The following is a 16,610-nucleotide window of genomic DNA, read 5'->3' as shown; positions in this document are numbered from 1 at the left end:
CCAGAAAATGTGTTTGAGCAGTAATGGGGAAAATCAACCCTGGCCTATGAGGAAATAACATTTTAAAGGAGCAATGTGTAAAGCTTCACCATAATTGCTAAACAAATAGGGGGCAGCATTTCACCTAATAAGTGTCCTCAGATATTTATAGCTGTTGCTTCATCTCAATTCAAATTCAAGCTTCAGGGTTAATTTATTTGTCATTTTACAAGACATTGTTGCACATTGAAATTAAAGTTGCAATCCCTTCATGCTCCACACACATAGAACATACAGTATACAGATAATAGCATTTTGAATAAACAGGATCAAATGTAAAATACGATAAAAACTGATACATAGAGCAATTGAGTTTTCTGTTGTTTTACCATGATTTTCTTATTTTATCATCTATCGATTATGTTATGTTATGTTGTGTTTCAACTACATGTACTTGTTTAGAGGGAATTGTGTGAGCAGCCAAACAAACTACATGAAACATGGAATGATGTGGAAAAGTAAGTGAAGTCCCAGCTGCATTGGCAATGTCAAGCAGGTACCAGACTTAGACTTAATTAATCAGTTAAGCAGACCAATCAAATGACATCCTTAGGAAAGTGGTTGGGCAACACTGATTAAAAGAGAGAGTAAAACCAACTAAACCACTGTAGTGCCAAGGTGTACCCACGCAGAGGAAAGGAGATATCTGAGGACATCAGGAAGAAGGAAGTGATAGCCTGGGAAATGGCTATAAGACCATCCCCAAAGATTCCATTCATTCCATTCCATTCATCCACTGTAAGACAAATCATTTACGAATTGAGGGCATTCAACATGACTGCAACTCTGCCTAGAAGTGGACACCCATCAAAATATCATCAAGAAGCACCAGAAAAATAATAAATCAAGTAAAGGCCCACCCACACATGACCTCTAGAGAGTTGCAGACCTCTCTGGCGGCATCTGGGGTAAATGTATGTGTCTACAATTAGACAAAAACTGAATAGACATGACAGTCATTGGAGGGTTGCTAGAAGAAAAGCAAACACTGTACACCAAGAAAAGAACCACCTCCCAACAGTGGTGGAAATGTGAAGGTCTGGGCTGCTTCTTTGCCTACGGACTCGGAAAACTCCATATTATTCGGGGGGAACATGAGTTCTCTTGCCTGTCAACAAATGCTTGATCAAAATCTCCTGCCATCAGTCAGGGAGTTGAAGCTGGGCTGAAAATGGGCTATGCAACAAGACAAAGACCCAAAGCATTCCAACTAAACTACCAAGGAATGCCTTAAAAGAAAGAGGATTCGTACTCTGGATTGGCCTACTCTAAATCCAGACCTCAATCCAATACAAATGTTATGGTGAGACCTAAAGTGGGCAGTACATACCTGATGTCCTTCCAACCTCTTCCAATTGGCTGAGGTCTGCCAGGAGTAGTGGGCAAAACCCCCAAAGGCAGATGTGAAGACTGGTCAGTGGTTACAAAGGATGTTTTGTTGAATAAATAATGAAAATATAGGATTGCCCTTTATCTTAAAGTATGCTTTACAAATTGGGCTAATAAGGTTATTTCAATGTTTTTTACAAAAAACAATGACCATGTCTGGAGGGTTCACAAAACTTTCAAGAAGCACAGAACATGCATTCTGTTGGGCAGGTAATGTAAATAGCAGCAACAGGATAGATGATTATATATGGTTTTCATCCTCGCAATAAAAGTTTGACATTTGCGAAACATTGTCCATCAACCTTGGCTGCATTAGAACACCAACTCCCCGTCTTACTGAAGTCTTAGCAGTCTGTCTGCCCAGAGCATGGCCCGCCCATTGAGAGCAGTAGCTTGACCCCGGTTACTGAGATGAAGCCAGGTCTCCGTAAAGATGTGGGCACAAACAGCCTCTGATTTCTTGTGCTTGGTCACTCTAAGTGGACATTAGCCACGAGCAGCGGGTCCCAGCTGGGTTACTTTGCTCTCTTCCTGGGCTCTTCCCCCTCCTCTGGGATGGTTGCGCTGCACACTACAGTATCTTGGCCTCGCTGGTGGTCGTAAAATGCTGTGGGCAGCGATTGTCTGGTCTACTGTTCTTAATCCAAACCCCACACTCTCATTTCCAATGCCTATGAGTGTATTTCTTTCACACAGCATTTGTTCCAGTTGGACACTGTAAGCAGTAATCATTTCAAAGTCTGCTGCCCTTAATCCAAACCAAAAAAAAGAACAGATTGACACAAAAATGTACCAATTTTTGAAAGAGTTACGGTTGCTGCACCTGAATTATTTTTTCTCTATGGTTTGTGTTGTGTAGATATCTGAAATATAGTACACAGATTTCTTAGACGTAACAGTCAATCATTACTGTTATTTCTACAGACATTTCTACATATTGCATTGTGTTTTCTTACATATTGCACTTTTAAATAAAGTGATATGCTTTTAAAAAGAGTAATGATCATGATGTCTTTTGCTCCACTATAGTGAACCAGTGAAACATTGTTTAGGTTAATAATAATGTGTTATCTTCGCAGTTTTCTCAATCAAAGCGTGCATTTGTAAGCTCAATCCTTCATGCTTAAGCTATAAACTTAAACCATTTGTGATGAATTTGATCTTTCCTTTTATTGATTTTGGAGCCATTATAGAGACCACCACGTGCCTGCTTTGATAGATGTGGAATTAGAGTTGCTCACAGCTACTCCATGTGCTCCATTGGAGACCTGGTGACTTCTTCCAACCGTGTACCAAGTCAATTATTTTTTTATATCAATAATTCATCATCAATATCTTATACCAATCAAAACATCGCATGCAGTGATTCACTGATGTTTGATGAAGCATTTATTTAATTAATTAAATTCATATATTTTATTTATGTTATCTATTCATTGGTTTATTTAACAGGAGCACTTAAATAAACATTGCTGTAAATCCACGTCAAGTTAGTCAAGATGCTGTTTCTCATATGTATTCCCTGACCAGAATTTTAAAAACAGAATATAAGATTAAAATGACAAAGTTATTGAAATTATTTATAAGCATGCCAAATAAAAATAAAACAAAAGAGAGAATATTAATGGAAGTTAAAAAAAAAAAAAAAAAACCTTTATACAGGACACCATTATACTACATTTAAAACATTAAAACACAGAAACTCATAAAACATACAAAGCAATGAAATATGGGATATTCATATTCATAGAAACATTGATGAAATAATGTGTCGCATTACTGGACACTGAAACATGAAAAGCAGAATATAGAATAAGATAAGATAAGAAGAATTTACTTGAAGCAGCAAAGAACAAGAACAACAGGGAAAAGATGAGTTAAACAACAGGTGTCTATATAAGTAGAATATTATATAAAGACACAATAGGTCTACATAAATCACCCTGGTATCGTACTGATGTCTGTGTTTACTATTTTATTTGAATCAAAACTACATTTTCAACATTTTTCCACTCTAGTTTATTAAAAAACTGCACTCCTTCATATTTCCCCAACACAAGACTGCAAACCTGCAGACATCACTCATTCACTCTGAATTATCATGAAAATTAGTCTTCAACAGCAAAGCCAGCGTCCTTATTGTCTTGTGTAGTAGACATAAGAAGGGTGGTAATATTAAAGCAGGGTCATTACTGTTTACTGGGTTACAAGATGACTGAAGAATGGAGAGGCAACCAACATTTACAGTGATCTTCAGTCCCCACCAAGGATCCCGTAGAGCAACGATTGATCACTTTTACCCGCACGTCGTCCTACAGCATGGTGTCTGCGTCTGCCTTCTGCATTCGTGCCATGAATACTGGAAGTGCTGATTTAATAGTGGGAGGTTTTACCCTGCACTCATAAACTGACCATTGACAGTGCGCACACAGGTGCTCCCACTCACACACATACACACAAACACTCTACTCTCACGCACAAATATTCATTAAAATACCAGTCAATACAGGAAAAGATGAGAATACATACAGAGTGTAAGATGTACCTTTTAAATACTACTGCACAACTTCGAAAAGGTGGTGTGCTTATTGGATCATGTGAGTAGAAATCAGAGGTTCGATTGTGGTAGTAGAGGTACATTACATAGTGCCATTTGCCCTGTGAAGACCAGTATCCCTTATGTAACAAGTTACTTTTATGTGCTGTAGTGTGTTTTCTTGTGCTGGAGTCATGCCACTTCTGAGGCAATAGAATTAAATGTGGCTATGAGAAATAATTAACTATAAGTATTTGATATTTACATTAAATAATAGAGATTCATTTGCATTAGGCCACTTTGACAGACTCATTTCACTGAACCGGTGTCCTCCAAACCTGGTCCTGGTGGCCCACTGCCCTGCATGTTTTTGATAGTTCCTCCTCCAACACACGTGATTCAAATGATCAGCTCACCATCCAGCTCTGCAGAAGCCTGATAACAACTCATTCATTTGAATCAGATGTGCCAGAGCAGGGAAATGTCTAATTTATACAAGGGCAACTTTAAGGAAGCACTGTACTTGACAATTAATTTGGATCTATGATCAATAATTTACTTACCAACCACTACCAACATTACCATATCAATAACTACCAAAGTTGGAGTATTTTAGAGCTCTTAGCAGACAAGAGGGTGGTATCCTTTACTCTTGTATCAATCAATCAATCTTTATTTATAGCGCCAATTCATAATAGTGTTATCACGCTTTCCATAAAGAGCAGGTCTAGACCAAACTCTTTAATTAGAGAGAGACCCAACGATTCAGGAATTCAAAATTAAGGATTCAAGAATCCCCACATGAGCAAGCATCAGATATTATATTAGGCAACAGTGGCAGGAAAAACTCCCCTTTAACGGGAAGAAACCTCGAACAGACCCAGGCTCAATGTGGACGGCTTCTGTCAGGATCCGCGTTGGGTGGAGGTTGGACAGAGAGAGAGAGAAAGAGAGAGAGAGAGAGAGAGAAAAGGAGAGACACAACGTTAAAGCAGGCCAGCATGTGTATTCAAAAGCATTTGATAAAACGCAAAAAAAAAAAAGAAAGGCAGGATGAAGAAAAATGTGTCGTCTTTGTGAAGGACAGAGCTGAGCAGTGGTCAAGCAGCAAAGCCGGACCTTCAGTAGGATCCAGGTCCAGGACCGGAAAGAGGACGGCCGACTGAGTTCTGCTTTTATTGACCTGATGATGTCATGGTTCCTGTGCCACCATTGACCAATGGTAGCTGAACGCTGCGTTCAAGCCCAGGGCTGACACCCAGGTGTTTGGGAAATTTAGTTCATTAAAGGGAGCTTTTTCTTCTCAAGACAAAGAAACATCTTGTTTCCACCATTTTGAGTGGACTGACTCCCAGCACTTGACATGTCTATGTATTGTACCAAATTTCAAATCGTTACAATGCTTTTTTCACACAAGACACACTGATAAGGGAATTGTCGCTGTTTAGGCTTGGTCTCTTTCCTTTTCTTCAGTAAGCTTTGTCAAGTTTATATAAAAACTGCAGAATTTGTGGTGAAAGAATCTGGATGTTGCAACAATTTATCTGTCATTTTTTGGCTATTTTGATTCTCTTGTTAGTTTTCAGGGACTCTCAAACACAGCCTGTGCTGTCACGGCTGCTCTGTTCAAATTCATGATTTTCACCAGCATTTGAGTCTGATAAAGATATTGAGGCCTTGCTTGTGAAACATTTGTGTTGCTGATATTGTAACATTGTGAAACCTGCATACCATGCTTACTTCTTCTTCACTGCCTTTGTTGGCACGTTACCTCCACCTGTGGGTCAGTGGAACTGTGTGAAATTACAAACGTATCAACTGCTTACTTGTCTGAATCATCAACTCTAGTTCGTAGGAGGTGTATCCTGTGCGGCCTGTCAATATAGATGGTACTTATGCAGTCTTTGAGACCGTGAATGTACTAAAATTGAGTCGTATTTTGTATTTACCAAATCATTTCTTTTTCTTTTTTTTTTACAAATATTATCTATTTTTTTAATTAGCTGAGCTGTTCCATAGTTTTTCCAAGTGCCCCTTGGCAACTGTACCCACTTGTATCAGTACCCTTCTTTGGAAAACAGTGAATTTAACAGTTACAGTCATTAAGCAACATAAAACAGTGTCAATTAATACACTTGACATGAATTATCACACAACACGAAGTACAAAAACTCTCCTCTTACAATAAAAGCTTGTTTTTGGTTTAGGTTTCCTAAAACACGATGTATGAAAATTTGTACATTCAGATCTCCAGAAACTGTCAAAAATGTTTATGTTTTTCTGTGCGTGAGCCTTGTGTGACTTTGTGAAGTTCATTTCAACAACACAATGAATAATTGACACATTAAAACAAAAGCCGAATCAAAGAACTGACACAGACAGTAAACAGCTTTGGTGTTGTCCTTCACCGAAGCGGCTCTCAACCTGAAGACCAGGCGTCACATGACACGAGCTACCCTGTTGTGTGTAATTTAATATATCATTTATTGACCTTTTATGATTCCTGATGGGGCCAGCAACCAGTCCAGGGTGTACCCCGCCTCTCGCCCGAAGTCAGCTGGGATTGGCTCTCAGCTCCTCCTGACGGATAAGCGGTATAGACGAGGGATGGATTCCTGATGAAAGGCACATTTCTTCTATATTCTACATCAAGGTGAATATAATGTAAAATAAAAACTACTTTGTGTCAAAGTATTGTGTTGGACAGTGTTTGTAGTCTGCGATTTATTTTTCCTGTCTGTCATCATAATGAGAATGTTGTATGTTTTTTGTGGTTTTGCATGTGTCAGGGAAAAACACAGAACACTGAGGAAATTTCCTCTCATGCAAGTTGCAAGCTGGTCACTACATGTTGTGTTCAAATATAACTTTCATGTGATGCAAAGCGTTTGCTCAGTCATCACTGAGATCCTTTACTCACGTAAAAGTCCTGCATTCACAAGCCAGCCTCTCCCTGCCGAGAGGACACATCTGTTTTGACCATCGCTGATCAAACAGCTGATCTACCCCAACATCGTAACTCGGGTGGGGCAGACCGCTGTGATGATGTAGGGAGAAAGGTGAGGTTGTTCTGTAGTAAATGACGTTTAATCTGGTGAACTCATCTTGTTTGTTTGTGTTAAAGCAGCAACTCAAATCTTAGATTATGTTTGTTCATTCTGTTGTTGATGATACCTTGGCAGGTGGTAGGTTCCAGTTAGGTGAGGCTGAGATTGAGGAGAAAGAAGTATCCTAAGAAGATGTGTGTGTGTGTGTGTGTGTGTAATTCTTGAAAATAAATCTTAAAAAAAACTTTTTTTCATGTATTATGTTTTATACAATGTATTTTAAAAGAAGCTCAATTTGGCAGTCCAGAACTGGACCAAGATATCTGACGCATTCAACAAGTTGTCTATCAAATACTAACAGGCTCTGTTATGAAATCCTGCCAGGCACAAATAGTCATTTCTTTAGCCTTATCTTCAGGGGCTCTGTTTTCAGCAGCAGAATCACATAAGCATGAAGCAAAACAAAACTTGGTGTCTGTCAAGCAATAATTCTACACCTCGCAACAGTTGATAACTTTGACTTTGTTTTTTCCTGGTCAGCTCCCTAAGGCACAAAGCGTGCTGCAGTAAAAAGGAACTTCTACATCCGCCACATCAGTATGTACATTTAATCTACGGCGCTAACCAACCGTGACAACGCTCATGATGTCGGCACTTACTGTCTGTCTGCTCCAGTGACGCTGGAACCTGGACACTAATATCTAAGGAGTGGGCATCTATGATGCCATGTGTATTTGGAAAGACATGGAAGAAGGGGGGGGGGGTATATTAATCCTCCTGGTGTAACCTAGGGCACCAAGAATGCCTTATATTCCTGGTATTCAACCTAGGACAGGCTGTCACTTCCTGTCTGCAAAAGCTTTCCTCCATTTTTAATCCTATCTCCTAGAAATTATGTTTGAATTCAACTACTTTGCAACAGGACAGACATTTTGAAGGCAACATAATGCTACCCGGATAATGTTCTCTATTCATTAATGCAGGAGGAAAGTGCTTGTATAATAATAATTATAATAATAATAATAATAATAATAATAATAAAGCTTGTACTTTTAGTTTAGCATTTTTTTTTAGCTCCTTTATACTTCTACTACATTATAGAGGGAAATATTGCTCTTTAACTTTTACTGCTGATACTTTTAATTACTTGAAGCTAATAATACTTGTTTTACCTTTCATGCTGACACTGTACTTCTGCTTCAGGGTTACACTACATTCGCACTTTTACTTAAGTAAACAGTGCGAGCGCTACTGTACCCCTGCCTGGGATCCATCTGTTTAAACATATGGCTGAAAGCACACGCACGCACTTAAGTTGATGCAATTACAGTCAGATTAATGCCACTTTTCTTCTACTTCTATGAGGACCCCCTGCAAAGATCAGCATCACAGGCAGTGAACTGTTTACGAGCAAAATCAAGCCTTAAACACAGAGATGTGGACTGTTTTTTTTCGGAAAATAAGAACTGGCTGGTGGCTGTGCTTCGGCATTGCACTCCTCCTCGCTCCTTTCGCCATCCGATTGCGAGACGAAGTCTGCCAAGAGCACCGCTGGGTTTACCTTAAGACGTTTGTTGGTGATTAATTATGGTTATTTTTCATTTTACACTTGGAAATGTCAGCCAACTGATCAAGTAACAGCTAATCACATTTTGAGGGCCCTTTTTTCGGATTTAAGTTATGCATTAAATTAGTGTACTCAGTAAGAGGCTTCAGTGACCTTTCGCTGGTAAAAAAAAAATGCCTTTAAGCTGTGATTGAATGTAGGAGTGTGTGCAAACTGAATGGAAGAATTTAACCTTAATTATCTTTATTTTGTGCAGATGGTAAAATCATGAAGAATGACTTTAATGAGGAGTTTGAGACTCAAGGTACTCAGGAAGTACAAGAACATCTAAACGAAATATATAGAAATGCTATGCAGCCATTTGTTATGTTTAGACTCAGCTGCCTTTAGGGATTAAAGGCCATATTAAACCAGGAGAACAATGTGGGTCCACAGACTGGAGAAAATAAAATAGTAGTATAGTAGTAAATGAGAAATAATGGTCTCTTCAGCGATGAGGTTTAGTAATTTAGAAAGTATTCATCCAAACATTACTTCAGAAAGACAAAGGAAAAAGCCACACGACGCGACTGGGGTAGCTGCTAACATGCTCACAATTATTGTGCTAACATGCTGATGTATAGCAGGTACAGTGTTTACCATGTCAGCAAACTAACATTGGCTAATTAGGACTAAACACAACGTACAGCTGAGGCTGAATATCATTAGTTTTGTAAGTCTTTGTTCTTAAGCCAAAGTGTTTGGACAAAGCAAAGATGAGAAGTAAGAGGCTCGGCAGAGGAATGAGTTAGTAGAGGTTATATCTAAAAAAATCAATTTAACAATCCAAAGGGTGCCAATGCAAAGATGCTGGAATTGGTTCGCTTGAAGCGCTGCACAGGATCATTTGAAGAGAGGAACAGGTTTTATAAATGAGGCATGAAAACAGGGAGGAGGTTCGTAGGCTAGCAAAAGCATCAATAACTCCAAATCAGAGAATGTGAGGAGAGAGCATGTTGTATTTGTGTCAGGTGATAAAAGAGGGTTGAACTTTATACTTGACCTTTTTACTTGAACTTTACACTCGGCCTTCAAAACTTGATGAGGGTCAAGAGTTGCTCCTGATGCAGAGATACAGAAAGTGAGGGCGCCTGATTGTAACCAACAGACACACACACACACACACACACACGGCACTTCTTGAATTAATGAATGACACTGTATAACACTCAGCTAAATCATCATGATCGCATTTCACACCATATTTCAGGAAGCAGCTATAAGTGATGCCTCCATCTGGACAGAAAAGCTTGCATAGTAGGGTGACAGGTGCTGCGAACCTGCAGGTAGGCGAATCCCTCAAGGGCACTCAGACAGGATGTGTGAAATTTGATGGACTCTGTGCGGTTGACGGTATCAAACATGTGACCCGCCATTTCCTCTAGATGCTCCTGTAATTACTGGGGGCTCTTCTTTGTGTTCTGTAAATGTGAGCGTCAGGCAGCGGAGACTGTTCAAGTGACTCCTCATTCATTATATTTCAAGCCGCCTGCAACGTCTGAGTGAAATCCAATACCATGATTCATGTGCAAAGTAATCTGTTAACACATTTGAACTGGAATTTTGCAACGGAATCAAACAAGAGGACTTTTTGTCTGACGTTTGACAGAAATACTTGGTGAATATGTATCATTCATCAAATGCGTTTTGGCTCGGTGAGTGTCCTTGAGCTGAACTTGCTCACGCTCTGTAAGTCACTCTGGGTGAGACCATCAGCCTAAAAAATATAAATGAAAGAATGGGCCTGTCTTGTTTTTGTAATATTACGGAGGCTCATTTTTCATTTCCTCGAAGGTCGTTTTTTTTTTTTTTACATCTTTCCAGCCGAGCTGTGTGAAAGCATCCAGAGAGAAGTGACAGGAAGGTGGTCAAACACAAAGGAGTTGATGGGAAATCATACGTCATGACAGGCTCCAGTTGGACTCGTTGCTGCACGCGTCGTGAGCGTCTGCACCGAGCAGCCCCGCCTCCTGGAAATTGTGTTCATAATCGACCAAAATGTGTTTTGAAGGAAACTTAATATCGTTTTCTACTAACTTAATGGTTAGTTAGGTAAAACTCCGCTTTTCATTTAGCAATTTATTTTGGGGGCTAGCTTAAATGTCGCTATAACAGCGCTGACTGATGCATTTATCCGCTGATCGGTGTGTCATTATACCAGCTGGAGGGGGGGGTTGCTGCACAGGTCTTGACTAGTGCAGCAGCTCAGTTCAGCAGTTCAGTGCATTGTGGGATTTGTAGTATGAAGGGTGGGAGTGCTATTAGTTTGACACGTCCACCCTAGCCTTAGCCAAAGCACTTGTGTTGCCTAAACGTAACTTAACCAGACAGACTCCTTCCGTTGTGATAGTCCTGCATCTTGTAAGCCTTGCAGCCTCCCTGTGAGTACGTGGCAGTACATAAATGTGGTGTTTCATTCACTCAAAGAAATGTTGTCTGTAAACATAATCCGGTTTGCGATTACATTTATAAGCAAAAAAGTAATTGTGGAAACAATTTAGTAACATGCAAATGTCATTTCTAGGTGAGAGTTGCACAGTGAGGCAGTGTTTGACACTTTTTTAACCACACTGTACAGATACAATCTACTCACACACACACCTTTCAGAAAAGCATTCCCTGTTGCAGCGCCTGCGGGGTCAGGACACACTGTACCATCTATCTGTTGGCCTCCACTGGGCTGCTGTGATCTCTGATGTCCTCTGGTATCCTGAGGAGAATCCACGGGCAGGAAGTATAACAGTGGCAAAGACAACAGATCAGAAAAGTGTCAACAGGAATTAGAGTCCTTGTAAACATTTCCAGCTTGGAAGAGTGGGACTCAGAACTGTTCAAACTACTGTATGGGGGGTACTAAAGAAATCAACAACTGGGCACTAAATACTAAATTATATCAAAATAAATATACGTGACATCCCCTTTATACACTTTGCAGTTAGTTCCGAGTGACTCACAACACTGATATGCTCATACAGAGGTCATACTTATATGCATTTTGCACATGAACGAGTTTAATTTGATAGAAATGAATTCATTTGTGATAGACAGTAATCAAAAATCAAGCATTTTTTAATTTGAATATATTTTCTCCCCCTTTGCCTCGATGTTGATAAAACACATCGTGTCTAAAAGAGTTAAAGAGGTGACAAACAGTGTACTGTGCATTTATCTGAGTCAGATTAGTGTGACTAACAACAAAAAACACAAATTACATTATTTAGGATTTGGAGGGGGGGGGCAGTGATGAGTCATTTCGAAGAAAGAACAAGGAAGGTTCTGTCACATCTGCTTCATCGGCTGAGTACAGAAAATAATTAGCCTGCAGAAACAGGCGAGAGCATCATCTGGGTCATATACAGTAACAGTAAACATGAGGTCTGTCGCTGTGTTATCGCTCAGCATGATCTAGTCTGCATATTCATTTGGCCACAGAGGAAGACAGTCAGACTTTATGGAAAGTAAGCTTGAGTAAAGAAACAATATGTGTAAAAATACTTTTGTCTCTGTTAAGGTGAAGCTACAGCTGAAATGAATGTTTTAGACAAAATGTGCTCCTAACTTTATGGAAAAAGTACAGAGATCAACACACAGGTAATGCTTGGATGTTGATTTCTGTAATGTATTTAGTTAAAATGCAGATTTATGCAGTTAGACTTAGACTTAGACTTAACTTTATTGATCGCCCATAGGGGGAAATGTACATGTTACAGCAGCAACAGAGGCAGGGGCAAGACAAGCAGTAATCAATCAATCAATCAAGCAAGCAATAGTAAATAAATATATATTGTAATGATAATAAATAAATCTGTACACTATGAACATAACTGAACAGTATGGAGAGGTATATGAGATGATGAGTGAAAAAAACAGCTACCATGCAGTGACTATGGACTGTTTCTCAGTGTGTTAACATCAGCCAGTGATGCTGCTGTTACAGAGTCTGATGGCTGATGGGAGAAATAACCTGCAGTAGCGTTCCTTCTTGCAGGGTGGGGGCCTCAGCCTGCTGCTGAAGGAGCTGCTGAGGGCCCCCACAGTCTTGTGCAGAGGGTGAGAGGGGCTGTCCATGATGGACTTGAGTTTGACTTTAGTTGAGCACAAAACACTTCACTCTGACCTTTATCTTCTTGACCTGGAAGTAAAGCCGAGTTATGGCGCTGACCACGGGGAAAACTTCCTATTTAGTTGTGTTAAACTAAAAAAGAACTGTAATCTACTGTTTATTCAAATGGGAAGAATATTAGAGATTCTAAAATAGCTGCCTTCGTTTGTCCTTCTCTGCTTTTCCAGCAGACAGAAGTCAAATATCTGTTTTTCCCGACAGCTGACTTACGATAAAGACGCTCAGTGAGGGCGAAAGTGAGAACCTGTCTGGCACAGACACATCAGGCCTGTACCAAAAAAAAAAAATCCATTTCATTTAATTGAGAATGATTTGCAATATTATAGAAAGTGTAATTACGTTAACTGATTTGTATAAATAATATTAACTGATGCACCGACTGCATTCCTGCGGTTTTGTCTCCAAATCTTTAATGTGACTCCGTCATTAATCAAATGAGTCATTCGGGCTCATTAGCGCTGCCTTGGGGGGAGCGGGGCTGCATTCCAATACTCTAAGGACACGCCCTTCCTTTATTTCCCTCCACGCTTCTCCATTACTCCCTCGTCTGTCAGTCCTGGCTTTGGTGGTTACTTGTGACATCATTCTTCTTGTAGCATCATGTGAAACTGCGTGTAATTGAGTCTATGAAAGCTAAAAAATCAATCAGCAGTAAATCTTGTGATCAGCCGCCCATTTGTGTGTTTTGTCACGACATTGACTTCATTGCGATGTCGTTTATCACTGATGTGTTCAGAAATACTTTAAAAAAAAATCAAACAGTTGTGTTTTTTTCTTCTTATCCTAACTAAACCCATCACTGTGAAATGAGGTGATAAAGTAAGGAAGTGATGATAAAATAGATAAATAATGTAATCCTTCACATTCAGCGACTAACACCAGACATACAACATCAAATCACACAGGATTTAAGGGAGGAGTCATTTCCTGTGGCAGACTTCTTAAACATGTTCTAGTCAGATGTGCAGGGAATCGTCATAGAATCAAGAAAAGTCATGAAGCATTGAGGTGATGAAACAATATTCATAATATATATATATATATATATTAAACTATTAAAAAGAGCCTGTGGTCTCCAGGTTATTTTCTGGAAACATGAATCAACAACACATTCTATTCTATTGTATTCTATTCTATTCTTATGAATGCAGCCATTCACAACAACAGGAGCTGCACATAATTCAAAAGAGGAAAAAAAAAAAAAAAAGGATGTTTTGTCAGTGTGTTTGTGCATATTGTTTTGGCAGTGGGAGGCTTAGACTGATAATTACACGAACGCGAGTGGGTGGAGTGTGCGTGTGTGATTGCGCGTGAGTATGTGTGTGTGTGTGTGTGTGTGTGTGTGTGTGTGAGGGAGAGAGAGAGAGAGAGAGAGAGAGAGAGAGAGAGCGCAGGGTTTGTGGGGGGGACAGGAGAAGAGGCTTTCTCTCGCTCTTCTTCTTCTCGTCGCTCGGACACTTTTGCAGCGCACAAACACCGGACACCTCCAAAAACTGCACTTTTTCTGGCTCCTCTGCGCGCGGCGTCGGATTCCAGACCGAGTGTCCGCGGAGTGTTGGGGGGACGCCGGGTGGAGGGGACGGAGGGATGAAGAGCTTGTCACAGACGGTTCGCCTCTCAGAAGAGTTATTTCGCGTACTCACCGGCGCGTGCTGTGCCGCTCTCGCGCTTTCTCTTTTCGTCCTCACACCTTGTTTCCAGGCTCGAGGAAACTATTAACCCCGCCTGAGATTCATCCGCAGGTGTGACCAGATTTTATTATTATTAATATTATTATTATTATTATTATAGAAAAAAATGACATCAGTGCCGAGCGTGGGCTGGGTTATTCACCTCCAAAGACGGAATACCGGGACAGCCTATCGGAGTTAACGGAATGCTTCTTTGCCTTCCTCGCTGCCATTCATGAGCAACACCGACTGTGCGTTTCTTTCTGCTTTCTTTCTTTCTTTGCCTCTGAAATCTCTCGGAATGGGTTCTCAAGCAACAAGCGACCGCGGCTTTGGACAGCAGCAGCAGCAGCAGCTGCAGCTCTGCGCACACTTCAGAGGGATAACGCATTGGTGAATTAGTCGCAGAGGTTGGTTTGTATGTTTGTGTGTGCGTAAAGGCTGCACCTGCCGGATTACAGTAGTCTTAATAAGCTGACACCTGCCTTTTTTTTTTTTTTTGAGTTTTTTTTCTCTCTCTCTCTCTGCTGGATCAAGGACGAGAATGAACTCGGTTGTTGGATTTGTAAAACTATCCTAAAAAAAAAAAGAAAAGAAAAAAGAAAGTGCCTTGCGCCTTGCAGTGGTTCTACATTTTTTTTTTCCCCCAATCGGAGTCTGTGGCGGAGCTGCGTTGATTGAACTGTTCGCGGGGAGGAGAACAGATCACATTATGGGCAGGCACTCCAACACTATCCCCCAAATAAAACCGGGTTTTACATTCCGGGTGTTGTGGATGGTTCAGGCTTTCCTGGACATGGCCGGCTCCCAGGAGATTTACGCTCCGCACTCGATCCGGGTGGAGGGCGACGTGACGCTGGGGGGGCTCTTTCCCGTCCACGCCAGGGGGGTCCCGGGGATGCCGTGCGGGGACATCAAGAAGGAAAACGGCATCCACCGGCTGGAGGCGATGATGTACGCCCTGGATCAGATCAACGGCGACGAAGAGCTGTTGCCCAACGTCACCCTGGGCGCCCGGATCCTGGACACCTGCTCCCGGGACACGTACGCGCTGGAGCAGTCGCTGACTTTCGTCCAAGCGCTCATCCAGAAGGACACGTCTGACGTGAGGTGCACTAACGGGGAGCCGCCGGTGTTTGTCAAGCCCGAGAAAGTTGTGGGGGTCATTGGAGCTTCTGCCAGCTCAGTGTCCATCATGGTGGCCAACATACTGCGCCTCTTCCAGGTACAGTCCTCCTCTTCTCAGCCACCTCTCAAGCCTGAACTCACTGTAGGCTACTCTGATTGTTTATCAGCGATAATATCAGCCCCATGCCTCTTATGTAACCCCCCCCCCCCCTCCCAATTTCAAATGCTTTCAGCTGAGCCAGATCAGGTAATGCTGAAGGCTTTGTAACAATGTACCCTCATACACAGTTTTCACTACTTTAAGATATCCAGATCCAATTTGCAATGGATTCCTCCACAACAAAGCCCCCACACACCCACAACCCCCCCACCCCACCCCACCTCTTTCACAGTGTTTTCAGTGTGAGCCAGGCTTGAAGGAAAACCCTCACAGAGTCATGTGTGGTGGTGAGAGTATGATGAATCCCATCCCCATGAATCCCACTGCAATAGCAATAACTAGTGTGTGTGTGTGTGTGTGTGTGTGTGTTCCTGCTTTGAGGAACCATCACCAATTCTCAGCAAGAATCAGCAGGTTGCATTTGTTTCCTCTGACACGTGTGCGGGTGTTCACGTTGATGTGAAGTTGAACTGGTTAGAAAATGTTAAAACTTTGAGAAATGTCAAATGAAATGTCTTCTGAAGTCAGCAAGACGCTTTTTTGTTGTTGTAATGTTTCCTGTCACAGTTTTGTGGTCTCGTTTGATGCCGTTGTTTGTTGGGATAACAGCATTACCACCGGTGGTGGCGACAGGATGAACGAGCGGGTTGATCGCTGTCCCCTGTGGCATTAAAGACGCATCTTTTGTGCAATTTTATTTGATGTGTATTGTATTTACCTCTGTTATATTTTAAAGTTTAATTCCATGCTTATTGCCTGGGTTGCATTGTTCTTCTTTTCAAGTGCATCGCGTAATGGGGACATGTAGCAGTCTCTGTGTAACAGGTGTCTTACTCTGTTGTTGTTGGTATTTCTGATGAAACAATGTTTTCATGCTGCTGTCTTGGCCAGCTTTCAGCTTGAAAGTGAGAG

At 41.1% G+C, this 16,610-nt stretch overlaps 1 protein-coding gene across 1 annotated transcript in view; it reads left to right on the top strand.

The window, feature by feature from the left end:
* The first annotated feature begins 15,122 nt into the window (after positions 1-15,122).
* grm7 (glutamate metabotropic receptor 7) overlaps positions 15,123-16,610 on the top strand; it is a 276,820-nt gene continuing 275,332 nt past the window's right edge. Inside the window, exon 1 of the mRNA XM_070845371.1 lies at positions 15,123-15,635. Coding sequence (XP_070701472.1) covers positions 15,123-15,635 — 513 coding nt within the window. The remainder of the gene's footprint in view (positions 15,636-16,610) is intronic.

Source organism: Pempheris klunzingeri, chromosome 2, assembly GCF_042242105.1.
Source record: "Pempheris klunzingeri isolate RE-2024b chromosome 2, fPemKlu1.hap1, whole genome shotgun sequence".
Classification (NCBI taxonomy): domain Eukaryota; kingdom Metazoa; phylum Chordata; class Actinopteri; order Acropomatiformes; family Pempheridae; genus Pempheris; species Pempheris klunzingeri.
This window is presented reverse-complemented; position numbering and strand designations above follow the sequence as displayed.